At 46.7% G+C, this 16699-nt stretch overlaps 1 protein-coding gene across 1 annotated transcript in view; it reads left to right on the top strand.

Annotated features, from left to right (window-relative positions):
* The first annotated feature begins 2890 nt into the window (after nt 1-2890).
* rasgrf2a (Ras protein-specific guanine nucleotide-releasing factor 2a) overlaps nt 2891-16699 on the top strand; it is a 26324-nt gene continuing 12515 nt past the window's right edge. The window contains 14 exon segments of the mRNA XM_056431841.1: nt 2891-3514; nt 7227-7333; nt 8122-8269; nt 8859-8951; nt 9025-9278; nt 9363-9442; nt 11748-11941; nt 12068-12177; nt 12253-12371; nt 13348-13511; nt 13596-13662; nt 14402-14538; nt 14613-14695; nt 14832-15080. Of these exon segments, the coding sequence (XP_056287816.1) occupies nt 3236-3514; nt 7227-7333; nt 8122-8269; nt 8859-8951; nt 9025-9278; nt 9363-9442; nt 11748-11941; nt 12068-12177; nt 12253-12371; nt 13348-13511; nt 13596-13662; nt 14402-14538; nt 14613-14695; nt 14832-15080 (2084 nt within the window). The 5' untranslated portion in view covers nt 2891-3235.

Here is a 16699-nt window from a genome sequence, read left to right as displayed (position 1 = left end):
GGGCCTTATGTTGAACACCACGGCCGTGAGACGACAGGTAAAGGGCCTTATGTTGAACACCATGGCCGTGAGACGACAGGTAAAGGGCCTTATGTTGAACACCATGGCCGTGAGATGACAGGTAAAGGGCCTTATGTTGAACACCACGGCCGTGAGACGACAGGTAAAGGGCCTTATGTTGAACACCACGGCCGTGAGACGACAGGTAAAGGGCCTTATGTTGAACACCATGGCCGTGAGATGACAGGTAAAGGGCCTTATGTTGAACACCACGGCCGTGAGACGACAGGTAAAGGGCCTTATGTTGAACACCATGGCCGTGAGACGACAGGTAAAGGGCCTTATGTTGAACACCATGGCCGTGAGACGACAGGTAAAGGGCCTTATGTTGAACACCACGGCCGTGAGACGACAGGTAAAGGGCCTTATGTTGAACACCACGGCCGTGAGACGACAGGTAAAGGGCCTTATGTTGAACACCATGGCCGTGAGACGACAGGTAAAGGGCCTTTTGTTGAACACCACGGCCGTGAGACGACAGGTAAAGGGCCTTATGTTGAACACCATGGCCGTGAGATGACAGGTAAAGGGCCTTATGTTGAACACCACGGCCGTGAGACGACAGGTAAAGGGCCTTATGTTGAACACCATGGCCGTGAGACGACAGGTAAAGGGCCTTATGTTGAACACCACGGCCGTGAGACGACAGGTAAAGGGCCTTATGTTGAACACCACGGCCGTGAGACGACAGGTAAAGGGCCTTATGTTGAACACCACGGCCGTGAGACGACAGGTAAAGGGCCTTATGTTGAACACCATGGCCGTGAGACGACAGGTAAAGGGCCTTATGTTGAACACCACGGCCGTGAGACGACAGGTAAAGGGCCTTATGTTGAACACCACGGCCGTGAGACGACAGGTAAAGGGCCTTATGTTGAACACCACGGCCGTGAGATGACAGGTAAAGGGCCTTATGTTGAACACCACGGCCGTGAGACGACAGGTAAAGGGCCTTATGTTGAACACCACGGCCGTGAGACGACAGGTAAAGGGCCTTATGTTCATAGAGTCGTGATTTACAAAATTCTGCATGATTTATAAAAAACAGAAAACTCTTTGTGTCTTCTGCCCAGTGAGAACTAAACCAGCTGTTAATTGTTCAGGCCTGTAGCCATAGCAACACTGGCTTCACAGGGCAGTTCGCCAAGCCGCCACCAGAGGGCAGCGGTTCACAGTCTTTACATCCCCTGTAACGAGCCAGGTGTTCCTAATAAACTGTCTGATCAATAATCAATACCAACAGTAACAGCGAGATAGTCAAACATTACAGAATATGAGTTTCACTTTATTATAACGTCTAAATTAAATCAAACATATACTCTGAAGGCAGAATGAGGCATTGTATTCGATTTTAATAGTTTTATTTCAAAATATCTTTATTATTATTAATTATATTAGGAAATTAGAAAATGAGAACATTTTGAAATTTTTGAAATTCTAAAATTTAGAAATGTCAACATTTTGACATTTACATTTTTTGAAATTTCTTAGGAAAAAAAAAAAACTATTTTATTTTTAAAAACATATTGAATTTAATTAGACATTTTTTATTTCATAGGAGGCGACGAAGTATAAAAGTTGCAAATGTAGATTTATTTCAACATATTTTTATTATTAATTAGACTAGACAATTTGAAAATGTTAACAATTTTAACATTTGAAAATGTCTACATTTCTTCTAAATTTTTTTTTTTTTTACATCGCTAACAAAACAGTCCGTATGGAACAACGATACCGGAGCTGAGCAGAATTATATGACCATGACAAGAATGACTTAAGCCTAGCATATACCGGCTATGGCGCATCGTGTCATATCATCATATCAATACAAAGTTAATAACAGGCTACTTCACGCAGAGGCTCTGGATTAGGGGCCCCCTGAGCTCATAGGCCCCTGGTGCCGGTAGGCTCGTTCGGTAATCCATCCCTGAGTAGGACTATTGGGGCCCTGTTACTGACATGAATGACTTAAGCCTAGCATATACCGGCTACGGCGCATCGTGTCATATCATCATATTCATATCAATACAATGTTAATAACAGCGACGTCACGCGAGGAGGCTCAGGCCCAGGGGCCCCCTGAGCTCATGGGCCCCTGGGCCTGGGCCCGGTAGGCCCGTTGGTTAATCCATCCCTGCCCACGGGTGCTGCGTGACTAACCTGCTCGACGGCCTCGGAGCTCTTCGTCCTATGATCACCGCGTGGAGCTGAAGAGTCTTCACACCTGAACTCAGTTAAACACGTTAGTTATTTAAGTTTAAATAACATTCTCGTGGAATTGATTCTCATCAGCAGCTGAAGACATTCGGGACGTTTAAGGTTTTTACTTCAGTAAAGTTCTGCTGTGGTTAATATACATTTAGGTTAAACCTGTATTTATAATATGTCCCCCTCTTTATCTTTGAGACAAAAACATTGATTTAAAATCTCAGAACTATTACAGATAAATATAATAAATGACGTTCCAGAGTAAAACCTTCATGTGCAACACCAACAATGTTTATGTTTACGTCCACCAGAACACCGTGGTGCCGGTAATCCCCCATAATCCTTTGCTGGCTATATCTATGAGATGACGGGTTAGCGGCCTTATGTTGAACACCATGGCCGTGGGACGACGGGTAAAGGGATGCTGTGATTCATGTTAGATGACCTGTGTGTGTGTGTGTGTGTGTGTGTGTGTGTGTGTGTGTGTGTGTGTGTGTGTGTGTGTGTGTGTGTGTGTGTGTGTGTGTGTGTGTGTGTGTGTGTGTGTGTGTGTGTGTGTGTGTGTGTGTGTGTGTGTGAATTCACCCCTGAACCTGTGACCCCCCCCCCCCCTCTCTCTTTCACGCGCTCCTGCGCACTTGGACCACGAGGGGCGTTCCCTCCTCCTCTTGTCTCTTTAAGCGGATTACCGCTTGATCTCCGTCGCGGTTCCGTTCCGCCGTCTGTTCCTCTCCGTCTGTTTCTGTTCCTCCGCCACCACTAACCGGGATAAAGTGTTGGCGCAATGGAGGCGCCGTGAGGTGTCCCACCGCGGCTCCGTGGACCGTGACGCCCCGGTGACGCGCGCGCCGCAGACTCCAACTTTTCTCTCTCCCACTAAACCCGGCTTACTCCTCCGTGAATCCTCCCGGAGACGTGATGTGATGCCTCAGGTCACCGGGTGAAGCTGAAGCACCGGAACCCCGGAATGCAGAAGCATGTGCGCTACAACGAGGGCCACGCGCTCTACCTGTCCGCGGTGGCGCGTAAAGAGGGCGCCAAGCGCGGCGCGCTGGGCAAGAGGAGCGCGGACGGCGGCCGCTGGGCGGAGAAGCACTTCGCGCTGCACCAGAACGTCCTCTTCTACTTCGAGAACGAGCAGAGCGCGAGGCCCGCCGGCATGTACCTGCTGGAGGGGTGCACGTGCGAGCGCGCCCCCGCGCCCAAGGTGTCCGCCATCCGCAAGGAGCCCCCCGAGAAACAGCAGGTGAGTCCCACCGGAACCGGACAGTACCGGGACCAGGGGACCGGGAAGCTGCTGTCGGACATGTGGGGGCTTTATTGACCTCTATTTATATTGATAAACTCTCTGTACTGAGCATTTAAAGTGTTTAAAAAAAATCTTTTTAGTAGGCTACAAAATAGGCCTATAACTGACGCATGTTCCTTTTTAGTAATCACTCGACATGTCCCCATAGTTACAATAGTCTCACTGTAAATAGAGCAGAAATACCTCGATTATAAGTCTGTTAACATGCAAAGTGACTTATTAATGTGCCTTTTCATTTAAAGTCTCCAATATGACGTCATTAGTCACAGAAAGTTCAAATAAACAGACTTAAGTTGTTTCTCAGCTTGTCTCTATGATAGGAATCATCTTAAAAGTTACTCTGTGTATCCACAGATGTATTGATCCAGGAATGTTTTTCAGTATTGACAAAGAAAAACAACTATTTTTGATAATTAATTAATGATTTTAATCATCTTTTCATTATGACGTTGTTGAATATACGGACACGTAAATGTCACACATAAATAAATGAAGAAATACGTGTGGACACATAAATAGAGAAATAAATAAATGAAGAAATACAGAAATGTAGAAATATATTTATTTAATGATGTCCTGTTGATTTATAACTTATATTTATTCATTCCTGTATTTATTTATTTATACATTTATTTAAACATTTATTTATACATTTATTTATTTATTTATACATTTATTTAAGCATTTATGTATTTATTTATTTATACATTTATTTAAGCATTTATTTATTTATTCCCATATTTATTCATGCATTTATTTATTTATACTTAAGTCATTTTGAGTCCTCCATAGTTTCCGGGGGGGGGGGGGGGACGACAGCTGCTGATCACTCACTCAACAGCCCGACCTGTTTGATTTACAAAGTACTAAATGGCCTAGCGCCACCCCCCCTTAAAACCTTTATCAAACATAGATCTATTAACTCCACTCTGTCCACCAGAGCTGTCACAAACAGGGACTGTGAGGTCCCGTTTAGAAAAACCCTGTTTGGGCAAAATGTGCTGTCCTTCAAAGGATGCATGATGTGGAACAGCCTACCTCCTTCTATAAGGGAAAGCCCCAGCCTAGTCACCTTCAAAGGATGCATGGTGTGGAACAGCCTACCTCCTTCTATAAGGGAAAGCCCCAGCCTGGTCACCTTCAAAGGCCACCTGAAGGCATGGCTCAGACTTCATCAGCCCTGTGACCATTAGAGTTAACCCGCACGGTATCCAAATGTCCTAAATGCACCTTTTTATTAATCTTCGTTTCTTCTTTTGTATTGCTGCACTGTCATTACGTGTGAAGTGATGTGTGCTTTCTATTTCACTCTGCTTGTATTCTTAAACTACATCAACCTGCCAAGGGACTACAGATGGAAACTAGCCTCCCGGCTATAATCTGGCATATTTACATGTACATCGTACTGTCCATCAATATGCACTGTCCCTTATTCTCTAAATAAATAATTAAATATATCTTTTTTTTTTGGGGAGCACCGAAGACCCATTTTGACCCAGGAAAAACCCTGTCCACCTCCCCCCTTCTCTCCCTCTCTCCCCCCTTCTCTCTCTCTCCCTCCCACTTCTCTCTCCCCCTTTCTCTCTCTCCCTCTCTCTCTCTCTCTCCCCTTCTCTCTCTCTCTCCCCTCTCTCTCTCTCTCCCCTCTCCCCCCCTCTCTCTCTCTCATTGTTATCCTCCAGCTTAAAGCAGGCTTGTGGTCGTGGAAGCTGTATTAACATGTGAGGAGCTGAACGAGCCCTGATGGTTATGTAAACCCTCCTCCCCCCAACACACACACACACATACGCACACACATACGCACACGCACACACACACACACAAGCCCTTCATCTTCTCTGGCTCGTGTGAGTCGCCGCTCATCGTTGCATCATCACTACACGGACCGACTTTCACATCTCAGATGTTACAACGATGCAGCTGCCGTGTTTACACTCTATACACTTTCATTTATTTATCCTTTATTATTTAAATTCTTAAATGTAATATGCCGTACTATTTTATTTTATATATATATATAATATATATATGTATATAAACAATTTATTTAGTAAAAAAAATGTTTTTAAAAATCCAAACGCGAGAAGTATCTTTATCAACAAAAATAAATGTTTGCTAACCTTCTGCTAATATTTAAAATAAAGCATATTTAATACTATATATATACAGGACTGTCTCAGAAAATTAGAATATTGTGATAAAGTTCTTTATTTTCTGTAATGCAATTAAAAAAACAAAAATGTCATGCATTCTGGATTCATTACAAATCAACTGAAATATTGCAAGCCTTTTATTCTTTTAATATTGCTGATTATGGCTTACAGCTTAAGAAAACTCTAAAATCCTATCTCATAAAATTTTAATATTTCCTCAGACCAAGTTAAAAAAAAGATTTATAACAGCAAAACAAAATCAAACATTTGAAAATGTGTTTCCAGGTGTTTCGAGTTAATTAGACGATTCAAGTGATTTGTTTAATACCCTACTAGTATACTTTTTCATGATATTCTAATATTTAGAAATAGGATATTTGAGTTTTCTTAAGCTGTAAGCCATAATCAGCAATATTAAAAGAATAAAAGGCTTGCAATATTTCAGTTGATTTGTAATGAATCCAGAATGCATGACATTTTTGTTTTTTTTATTGCATTACAGAAAATAAAGAACTTTATCATAATATTCTAATTTTCTGAGACAGTCCTGTATATATCCACATTGAATTTTCCAAAATAATTTATAATAACTCCTCTTCTCTCTCTCCTTATGGACATTTAGGATACACTGAGCTCCTCTCTCCTCTCCTCTCTCCTTATGGATGAATTTACATCTCTCCATCACACATGACTAACTCTGCTTCCTCCTTCATTCTGTCTCTGATATGCAACAAGAATAAACTTCCATAAATGTAATTATAAACAAAGACGATGCAGAGGTTGCTCAGAGAATAAAGTTTTCTGGGGTCTCAAAGTCAACCAGTGGTAGTCGTGTTTAAAGGAGATGAGCGTAAATAATCAAAATACTTAAAATGCCTTATTCGGAATATGCAAACGGGACGCGACGTTTACTAAAAGAAAGAGTGTTGCCGTGTATAAGATGTGTGTGCGTGCTGGGAGCACCAGAGTCTGTGGACTTGAGTTACTGGAGGTTTGAATGCTGCAGCAGGAAGCTCGCTGACCTCGTGACGGCGGAGCGAGACGTTAACGTTGCACTTAGCGTCGGCGTGGCGACCGGCTCCGACTACCAGAGTGCTCGCTCTGTATTCTGAGCACGACCTCAGGTCACGAGCACGGAGAGCTCTGCGCTCTGTTGGGGATGAAGACGAGAACGACTCCTGATAAACGGAAATTAAGACACTCAACGAGGCAATCATAATGATGATAATAATCATATTAATGGTTGTATAGAAGTCTATGCTTCATGTGTTGAAGCTGCATTCTCTCTCCTGACCACCAGGGGGCTCCTCTGGTTGTATAGAAGTCTATGCTTCATGTGTTGAAGCTGCATTCTCTCTCCTGACCACCAGGGGGCTCCTCTGGTTGTATAGAAGTCTATGTTCATGTGTTAAAGCTGCATTCTCTCTCCTGACCACCAGGGGGCGACTCCTCTGGTTGTATAGAAGTCTTCAGTTGCCTCTGTTTCCTCCACTCAGCACTACTTCCTGGTGATCTTTGGCCACGATGGACAGAAGCCGTTGGAGCTGCGGACGGAGGAAGAGTTGGACTGCAACGAGTGGGTGGAGTTCATCCAGCAGGCCAGGTACATCCACCAGAGTACAAGTACTTCACCACATCCACCAGAGTACAAGTACTTCACCACATCCACCAGAGTACAAGTACTTCACCACATCCACCAGAGTACCTGTACTTCACCACATCCACCAGTACTTCACCACATCCACCAGAGTACCTGTACTTCACCACATCCACCAGAGTACCTGTACTTCACCACATCCACCAGAGTACAAGTACTTCACCACATCCACCAGAGTACAAGTACTTCACCACATCCACCAGAGTACAAGTCTGAGGTACTTGTACTCTGGTTTTATAATATTCTACGGCTGCTGCAACGGTTGGTTGAATTTTAATCAACGCAGATGTCACGACGCAGCCGTGTGTGTGTGTGTGTGTGTGTGTGTATGTATGTGTGTGCGTGTTTGTGTGTATGTGTGTGTGTGTGTGTGTGTGTGTATGTGTGTGTGTGTGTGTGTATGTGTGTGTGTGTCCTGCTCCCAGCGGTTCACATGTAGGTCGTCCTGGTGTCGTTGTTACATCACTCTACCTCTATTCCTCTGTTTGTTGTTATCTGTTATTTGGTAGAAAACGTGATGCTTTTGTTTATTCCTCCCGTCTCACCCTCCCGTCTCACCCCTCCCGTCTCACCCCTCCCGTCTCACCCTCCCGTCTCACCCCTCCCGTCTCACTCTCTCATCTCACCCTCCCGTCTCACCCTCCCGTCTCACCCCTCCCGTCTCACTCTCTCATCTCACCCCTCCCGTCTCACCCCTCCCGTCTCACCCTCCCGTCTCCCCCGTCTCCCTGCAGTTACTCCGACATCATGATGGAGCGTGAGATCCTGATGCAGAAGTACCTCCACCTGCTGCAGATCATGGAGACGGAGAAGATCTCAGCCAATCAGCTGCGCACTCAGCTGGAGGAGCAGGAGGCGGAGATCGAGAGGCTGAAGGCCGAGGTACGCATGAGCTACTTCCTCCACGCTACTTTCGCCATGCTACTTCCTCCATGCCACTTCCTCCACGCTACTTCCTCCACGCTACTTCCTCCATGCCACTTCCTCCACGCCACTTTCTCCATGCTAATTTCTCCACGCTACTTCCTACAATATACTTCCTATATTCTACTTCCTCCATGATACTTCCTCCACGCTACTTCCTACATGCTACTTCCTCCACCTCTACTTCCTACACGCTACTTCCTACATGCTACTTCCTCCACGCTACTTCCTCCACGCTACTTCCTACATGCCACTTCCTCCACGCTACTTCCTCCACGCTAATTTCTCCACGCTACTTCCTACAATCTACTTCCTACATTCTACTTCCTACACGCTACTTCCTACATGCTACCTCCTACACATTACTTCCTCCACCACACAGGTACTTCCTCCACCGCTACTTCCTCCACTGCTACTTCCTGTGTGTTTTATTATGATAGAATATTATTTTTCAGTTGTTATCACTCTTTAATCCATACAAGCGGATTTAAACGTTTGTTTTAAAAGAAGTGTGTGCGTGAGTGTTTGACTCGGTGTGTTGTGTCAGATCGTCGTGGTGAACAAAACCAAGGAGAGGATGCTGCCCTCCCTGAACAACCGGGAGGAAGAGGAGGACCCGGACATCAAGAAGATCAAAAAGGTGAGTGGTTGTGTGTGTCGTGCGGCGGCGGCGGCGGCGTGCGGCCGGAGACTCCAGCTGTGCTGCGCCGCAGGTGCAAAGCTTCATGCGCGGCTGGCTGTGCCGGAGGAGGTGGAAGATCATCGTCCAGGACTACATCAGCTCGCCGCACGCCGAGAGCATGAGGAAGAGGAACCAGATCGTCTTCAGCATGGCGGAGGCCGAGACGGAGTACGTGCACCAGCTCTCCATCCTGGTGAACTGCTTCCTGCGGCCGCTCCGCATGGCCGCCAGCTCCAAGAAGCCGCCCGTCGGCCACGACGACGTCAGCTCCGTCTTCCTCAACAGGTGTCTCCTTTCTACATTTAAAATCATTTGGGATGATCTTCTTCTTTTCTAACCGCTCCACTGTAACAATGTCTGTCCCTCCAGTGAGACCATCATGTTCCTGCACCAGATCTTCCACCAGGGTCTCCAAGCCCGGATCGCCAACTGGCCCACGCTGGTGCTGGGTGAGGAATGCACAGCTCAGCGTACAAATACCCAGAAGGCACCTCCAGTTCATGCATTCTCTCTCCTGACCACCAGGGGGCGACTCCTCTGGTTGTATAGAAGTCTATGCTTCATGTGTTAAAGCTGCATTCTCTCTCCTGACCACCAGGGGGCGACTCCTCTGGTTGTATAGAAGTCTATGCTTCATGTGTTAAAGCTGCATCCTCTCTCCTGACCACCAGGGGGCGACTCCTCTGGTTGTATAGAAGTCTATGCTGCATGTGTTAAAGCTGCATTCTCTCTCCTGACCACCGGGGGGCGACTCCTGGTTGTATAGAAGTCTATGCTTCATGTGTTAAAGCTGCATTCTCTCTCCTGACCACCGGGGGGCGACTCCTGGTTGTATAGAAGTCTATGCTTCATGTGTTAAAGCTGCATTCTCTCTTCCTGACCACCAGGGGGCGACACCTGTTTGTATAGAAGTCTATGCTTCATGTGTTAAAGCTGCATCCTCTCTCCTGACCACCAGGGGGCTCCTCTGGTTGTATAGAAGTCTATGCTTCATGTGTTAAAGCTGCATCCTCTCTCCTGACCACCAGGGGGCGACTCCTCTGGTTGTATAGAAGTCTATGCTGCATGTGTTAAAGCTGCATTCTCTCTCCTGACCACCAGGGGGCGACTCCTCTGGTTGTATAGAAGTCTATGCTTCATGTGTTAAAGCTGCATTCTCTCTCCTGACCACCAGGGGGCGACTCCTGGTTGTATAGAAGACTATGCTTCATGTGTTAAAGCTGCATTCTCTCTCCTGACCACCAGGGGGCGACTCCTGGTTGTATAGAAGACTATGCTTCATGTGTTAAAGCTGCATTCTCTCTCCTGACCACCAGGAGGCGACTACTGGTTGTATAGAAGTCTATGCTTCATGTGTTAAAGCTGCATTCTCTCTCCTGACCACCAGGGGGCGACTCCTCTGGTTGTATAGAAGTCTATATAGTGACTCTACTTCCCTCAGTAAACACTCAGTGCGTTTACATGATGGTATAATTCTAATCTTGCTTTAGTCGGACTCTGCTATCTTTTGGGGGATCTGCTGTTATCCCAACATGGCAGTGAGTGATTAGAATCATTGGCCTTTGAAAGCATGTCATATCCGATACGATAGGCGGCGCTGTTTTCATTACAACTCGTGGTGAGACAGCCATTTCCGCTTGACCTCTTCACCACCACCAACAACAACCAACAACAACAACAACAACATTTCGAGAAAGAACCATGAACTTTAGTATGTTCAACTCCTTCAATACATGAAGCATAAATTCTGTCTGCTCTTCGGTCCAGAATGTGTGGCTCTTGTGTTCTCCAGAGCGTTGTTTGCAGCGCCGCCGCTCCCATAACGCGCACGACGCGCTGCGCGGAGGGACCAAGTCCTGAGGGCTCCACAAAATAGGCAACTAAAAAAATCCTCATAGTTATAATCATTATAATGCCGATATTATTTCAGTCTAGAAATATTAGGCGCCTTTTAGGATGTATATCACAAAACAGGCAGAACAAGAGAGATGTTTAATCTCAGCAGCACCCCGTTAACACTTCTCGGGTCGCATCGCTCTGCCGTGATGCGCGCCGACACATCCGCGCACACAGACCCGATCTCAGGGGGCATCATGAGGAGTTCTGCTTAGGGCACCAACATGGTGAGCAGCGGGACTGGTTGTTTGTTTGTTTTCTGCCGGCAGTGACAACTTATCGTCTCTTTCGACTTCCGGGTCACGACATAGGAGGGAGGGAGGGAGGGAGGGAGGGGGGGGAGGGCGGCGGGATCTCAAGCATGCGCAAAGATGCAAAGTCCAGTTCTTAATCCAATTCACCGTTACATGCCGCGAGAGTCGAATTATCAACCGGATCGGTCGAGTTATCCAGGGGTGTTAATCGGATCGTAGTCGAACAAAGGTGTTTACATGAAACGGATAATTCGATTTCAGTCCGACTAAGCTAGTTATTCGAATGCATGTAAACACGGTCACTGTAAACATGAGTTTATGTCTCAGTCTCTAGTTTCTAGTCTTCTTCTATACAGCATGATGTCATCATTTAGGACATTATGGTCTGTAGAGTCACAGACCATAGAGCAGGGGATGCTTTAGGGGCGGGGCTTACTGTGATGGACAGGTCTCTACCAGAGACCTATACGATGTCTCTCGGCCCCCCTCAGTCCAGATATGGTCACTTCCTGTTTAGTGGCTGGTTGTCTTCTGGAACCACAGACTCTCCACACACTGTGTGCGTCTTTAAATGCGCGTTGTGTTTTCTTCGTTCTCGTCCCAGCCGACCTGTTCGACATCCTGCTGCCGATGCTGAACATCTACCAGGAGTTTGTCCGTAACCACCAGTACAGCCTGCAGGTTCTGGCCAACTGCAAGCAGAACCGGGACTTCGACAAGCTGCTGAAGCAGTACGAGTCCAACGCCGCCTGTGAGGGCCGCATGCTGGAGACCTTCCTCACCTACCCCATGTTCCAGGTGGGCCTCGCCGGACTCTGTACTCCCACCAGGCACAACACACCGGTCTTGGGGGAAAGCCGGCGTGGCGTTCTCGGGCCCGTGTCTCCAGCCGTGTGACGCCGTGTGTTTCCCGCCGTGTTCCAGATTCCCCGGTACATCATCACGCTTCACGAGCTGCTGGCGCACACGCCGCACGAGCACGTGGAGCGCAAGAGCCTGGAGTTCGCCAAGTCCAAACTGGAGGAGCTGTCCAAGTGAGTGTGTGTGTGGTCACGGATGGTGAGGATGAGGACGAGGAGGACGATGATGATGATTGTCGGCGTCGGCAGGATGATGCACGACGAGGTGAGCGACACCGAGAACATCAGGAAGAACCTGGCCATCGAGCGGATGATCGTCGAGGGCTGCGACATTCTGCTGGACACCAGCCAGACCTTCGTCAGGCAGGGTGAGCGGCCGGCTTCCTCTGGGAGTCCAACGCGTCCATGAGGTCATGAGGTCATGAGGTCATGAGATCATGATGTCATGATGTCATGAGGTCATGAGGTCACGATGTCATGATGTCATGAGGTCACGATGTCATGATGTCATGAGGTCATAAGGTCATGAGGCCATGATGTCATGAGGTCATGAGGTCATGATGTCATGAGGTCATGAGGTCATGAGGTCATGATGTCATGAGTTCATGAGGTCATGATGTCATGATGTCATGAGGTCACGAGGTCATGATGTCATGATGTCACGATGTCACGAGGTCATGAGGTCATGATGTCATGAGGTCATGATGTCATGAGGCCATGAGATCATGATGTCATGAGGTCATGAGGTCATGATGTCATGAGGTCACGATGTCATGATGTCATGAGGTCATGAGGTCATGAGGTCATGATGTCATGAGGTCATGAGGCCATGAGATCATGATGTCACAATGTCACGATGTCATGATGTCATGAGGTCATGAGGTCATGAGTTCATGAGGTCATGAGTTCATGATGTCACCGTCCACGCTTCATGGATGACATCAACACGTTGGCAAAAGAGAAAAACACCTACACGCTACTTCCTCCACTGCTACTTCCTCCACGCTACTTCTTCCACCGCTACTTCCTACATGCTACTTCTTCCACCACTACTTCCTACATGCTACTTCCTACACGCTACTTCCTCCACCACACCGCTACTTCCTCCGTGAATACTGGAGAGGACGTCGAATGCCAAAAACCTCTTTTCAGTTGAATTCTCTGTCAAGTCGAGTTTAAAGAAATCATGTGTTTGAATCCCTCCGTCGGATTTTGGAGTTCAGAGAGTAAAAAGACAAATAAAAGGGAAGCGCTGGCTGGACCGCTTCCTGCCGTTACTTGCAGGCGATCTCCCTCCCCCCCCCCCCCCCCCACACTCAGCCCTCCATCCTGGCTGTTCTCCAGGCTCCCTGGTCCAGCTGCCGTCCAGCAGCGAGCGGGGGATGCTCAGCAAGGTCCGGCTGGGCTCGCTGTCCCTGAGGAAGGAAGGCGAGCGCCAGTGTTTCCTGTTCACCAAGCACTTCCTCATCTGCACGCGGACATCTGGAGGGAAGCTGCACCTGCTGAAGGTTCGGCCTCACCTGTCCACCGACACGTCGCCTCCTGCGAGGAGCGTTCACAAACTCATCGGGCGTCTGTCGCATGTTTTCCAGCAAGGAGGCACGTTGTCTCTGATGGAGTGCGCCCTCATCGAGGAGCTGGAGGCCGGCGATGAGGACTGTGAGTCCCTCCTGAACGTAGAGGTTAGGGGTCACGGGCACGGAACTCGCTCCTTGGGTAGCGGGGCGGTACGTTTCTGGTCAAAATGACTTCATTCCAGTTGCTCTTTGGCCAGAATTCTGACTTTAAGGCGAGGAGCGTGTATTTGTATCGCACACTTAAACAACGCGATTCAAAGTGCTTCACAAAAAAAGCAAAAGAAAACAAGATTCTACGGTTAAAGGACTCAAACACGGGATATTGTCCATAATGAATAAGTAAATAACCAAGACGTCTGTGATATTCGTGCACATCTCATATTCAGTCCGTGGTAGTGAGATGAGATGTGTATTTTTATTCAGTCAATTAAATACAAGACAATATTATTCTATATATTAGACAAAACTGAAAAGGTATAGGTAGAAGCAAAAAATGCTTATATATTCCTATCCTAAATTATTATCAAATAAATCAGAAAATGTATATAAAATAAAGAAAAAATAAAGAAATATATACTGTATAGACCCAGATATATATCCACATACATCTTCCATATAAATACATTTCGATCACACTTATAACTCTCAAGAATTGTTTTATAAATAATTCCTTTGAAAACCCAAAATGTGTTCTCCATTCTTATAACCTTTTTAACGATATTCCATAATTGTCGACGTACGGTTGATTGCACACATCGTCACGTCTCTTCTCGTCAACACCTGAACGGATGCCCCCCCCCCCCCCACACACACACACACAGACAACGCAGCAGGTCAAGGCCTCAACCACCTGGAGTTCAAGATGGTGGTGGAGCCTCCGGACGCTCCGCCCTTCTCCGTCAGCCTCTTGGCTCCTTCCCGCCAGGAGCTGGCTGCCTGGACCAGCGACATCAGCCAGGTGGGCGGCCGTCGGAGAGCGCTCTGGCGCCGAGGTCACCGAGGGCTGACCGCGTCGCCGCTCTCTCGTTTCAGTGCATCGATAACATCCGCTGCAACGGCCTGATGACCAGCGTGTTCGAGGAGAACTCCAAAGTGTCCGTGCCGCACATGATCAGGTAAGACGAGCCGAGGAGGAGATGAGGCCGGTCGTCTCTTCTGTCCATGACTTTTGTCTTATTGTCGTATTGTGTGCATAACGTTTCGGGCAGCTTCACCAGCGTACGGTTACATCACTGCTTCTGACTCCTTGAGGTCTGACGCCCGGCTGCATAAAGACGACGTGGACATCTGCTTCAGCAAGACGCTCAACTCCTGCAAGGTCCCTCAGATCCGCTACGCCAGCGTGGAGCGCCTCCTGGAGCGCCTCACCGACCTGCGCTTCCTCTCCATCGACTTCCTCAACACCTTCCTGCACACGTACCGCGTCTTCACCACGGCAACCGTGGTCATCGACAAGCTGGCCGACATCTACAAGAAGCCGTTCACCTCCATCCCCGTCAGGTACCGGAACATGTTAACGGACTGGTTAGAACCTTAATGTATTGGTAATTCAATTCAATTCAATTCAATTCAATTCAGTTTATTTGTATAGCCCAATTTCACAAATTACAAATTTGTCTCGGAGTGCTTTACAATCTGTACACATAGACATCCCTGCCCCAAAACCTCACATCAGACCAGGAAAAACTCCCAAATAACCCTTCAGGGGGGAAAAAAGGGAAGAAACCTGCAGGAGAGCAACAGAGGAGGATCCCTCTCCTAGGATGGACAGATGCAATAGATGTAATGTGTACAGAAGGACAGATTTAGAGTTAAAATACATTCAATGAATGTGACAGAGTATGAATAGTTCATAGTAGGCATATTCCACGATGGAGACCTCCACGATCCATCAGGCAGATGGCGGTGGGGAGGAGGAGTGGGCGGAGTCTCAACAGTGGGCGGAGTCTCAACAGGACAGTGGTGTAGTCAGGAGCAGGAATTCCACGACCCAGACGATCCATCAGGCAGATAGGATCTATGCCGTCTCATAGGGTCCGATGACCCCATGAGACGTGAAGTCACAAGGACTCCGGGGAGAAAGCAGAGTTAGTAACGTGTGATTGAGAGATGAACATTCATCCTTAAGGAGAGAAAAAAGAGGAGATAGGTACTCAGTGCATCCTAAACGTCCCCCGGCAGCTATAAGCCTATAGCAGCATCTCAAGGGGCTGGACCAGGTGGACCTGATTCAGCCCGAACTATAAGCTCTGTCAAAGAGGAAGGTCTTAAGTCTACTCTTAAACGAGGTGACTGTGTCTGCCTCCCGGACTGAAGGTGAAGCTGGTTCCATAAAAGAGGAGCTTGATAACTAAAGGCTCTGGCTCCCATTCTACTTTTTAAGACTCTAGGAACTACAAGTAGTCCCGCATTTAGTGAGCGTAGCTCTCTAGTGGGGCAATAATAACCTTAACTTTATGGTAATAACCTTAACTTTATGGAAATAACCTTAACTTATGGGTAATAACCTTAACTTATGGGTAATAACCTTAACTTTATGGTAATAACCTTAACTTTATGGTAATAACCTTAACTTTATGGTAATAACCTTAACTTATGGGTAATAACCTTAACTTTATGGTAATAACCTTAACTTATATGTAATAACCTTAACTTTATGGTAATAACCTTAATTTATGGGTAATAACCTTAACTTTATGGTAATAACCTTAACTTTATGGTAATAACCTTAACTTTTTGGTAATAACCTTAACTTTTTGGTAATAAAGTTAACTTATTGGTAAGAACCTAGTAACATAGAAGTGAAATATATAGTTTGTTACATGAGAAAATGCAAATCCAAAATGGCCGCCAAAATGGCCAATATGACACATTTGCGAGAGGTCGTTCGACTAACACCTCTAACTTCGTTCTGCTTCACTTTTTCAAAGTCAAACTTTGCAGAGAGAATGTTCACATATGTTAATATGATTTGTGGGAGTTTTAAACCTTTCAACTGCCTCATTACAAACATAAAATCATCCTGGAAGGGCTTTTTTTCAATTCGGACCTGAAATTGTTATATTTTTTCTGTGTTCCAGCTTCATTTACTCTTAGCCAGGAACATATAGACTGATATC

Source organism: Pseudoliparis swirei, chromosome 15, assembly GCF_029220125.1.
Source record: "Pseudoliparis swirei isolate HS2019 ecotype Mariana Trench chromosome 15, NWPU_hadal_v1, whole genome shotgun sequence".
NCBI lineage: Eukaryota > Metazoa > Chordata > Actinopteri > Perciformes > Liparidae > Pseudoliparis > Pseudoliparis swirei.
This window is presented reverse-complemented; position numbering and strand designations above follow the sequence as displayed.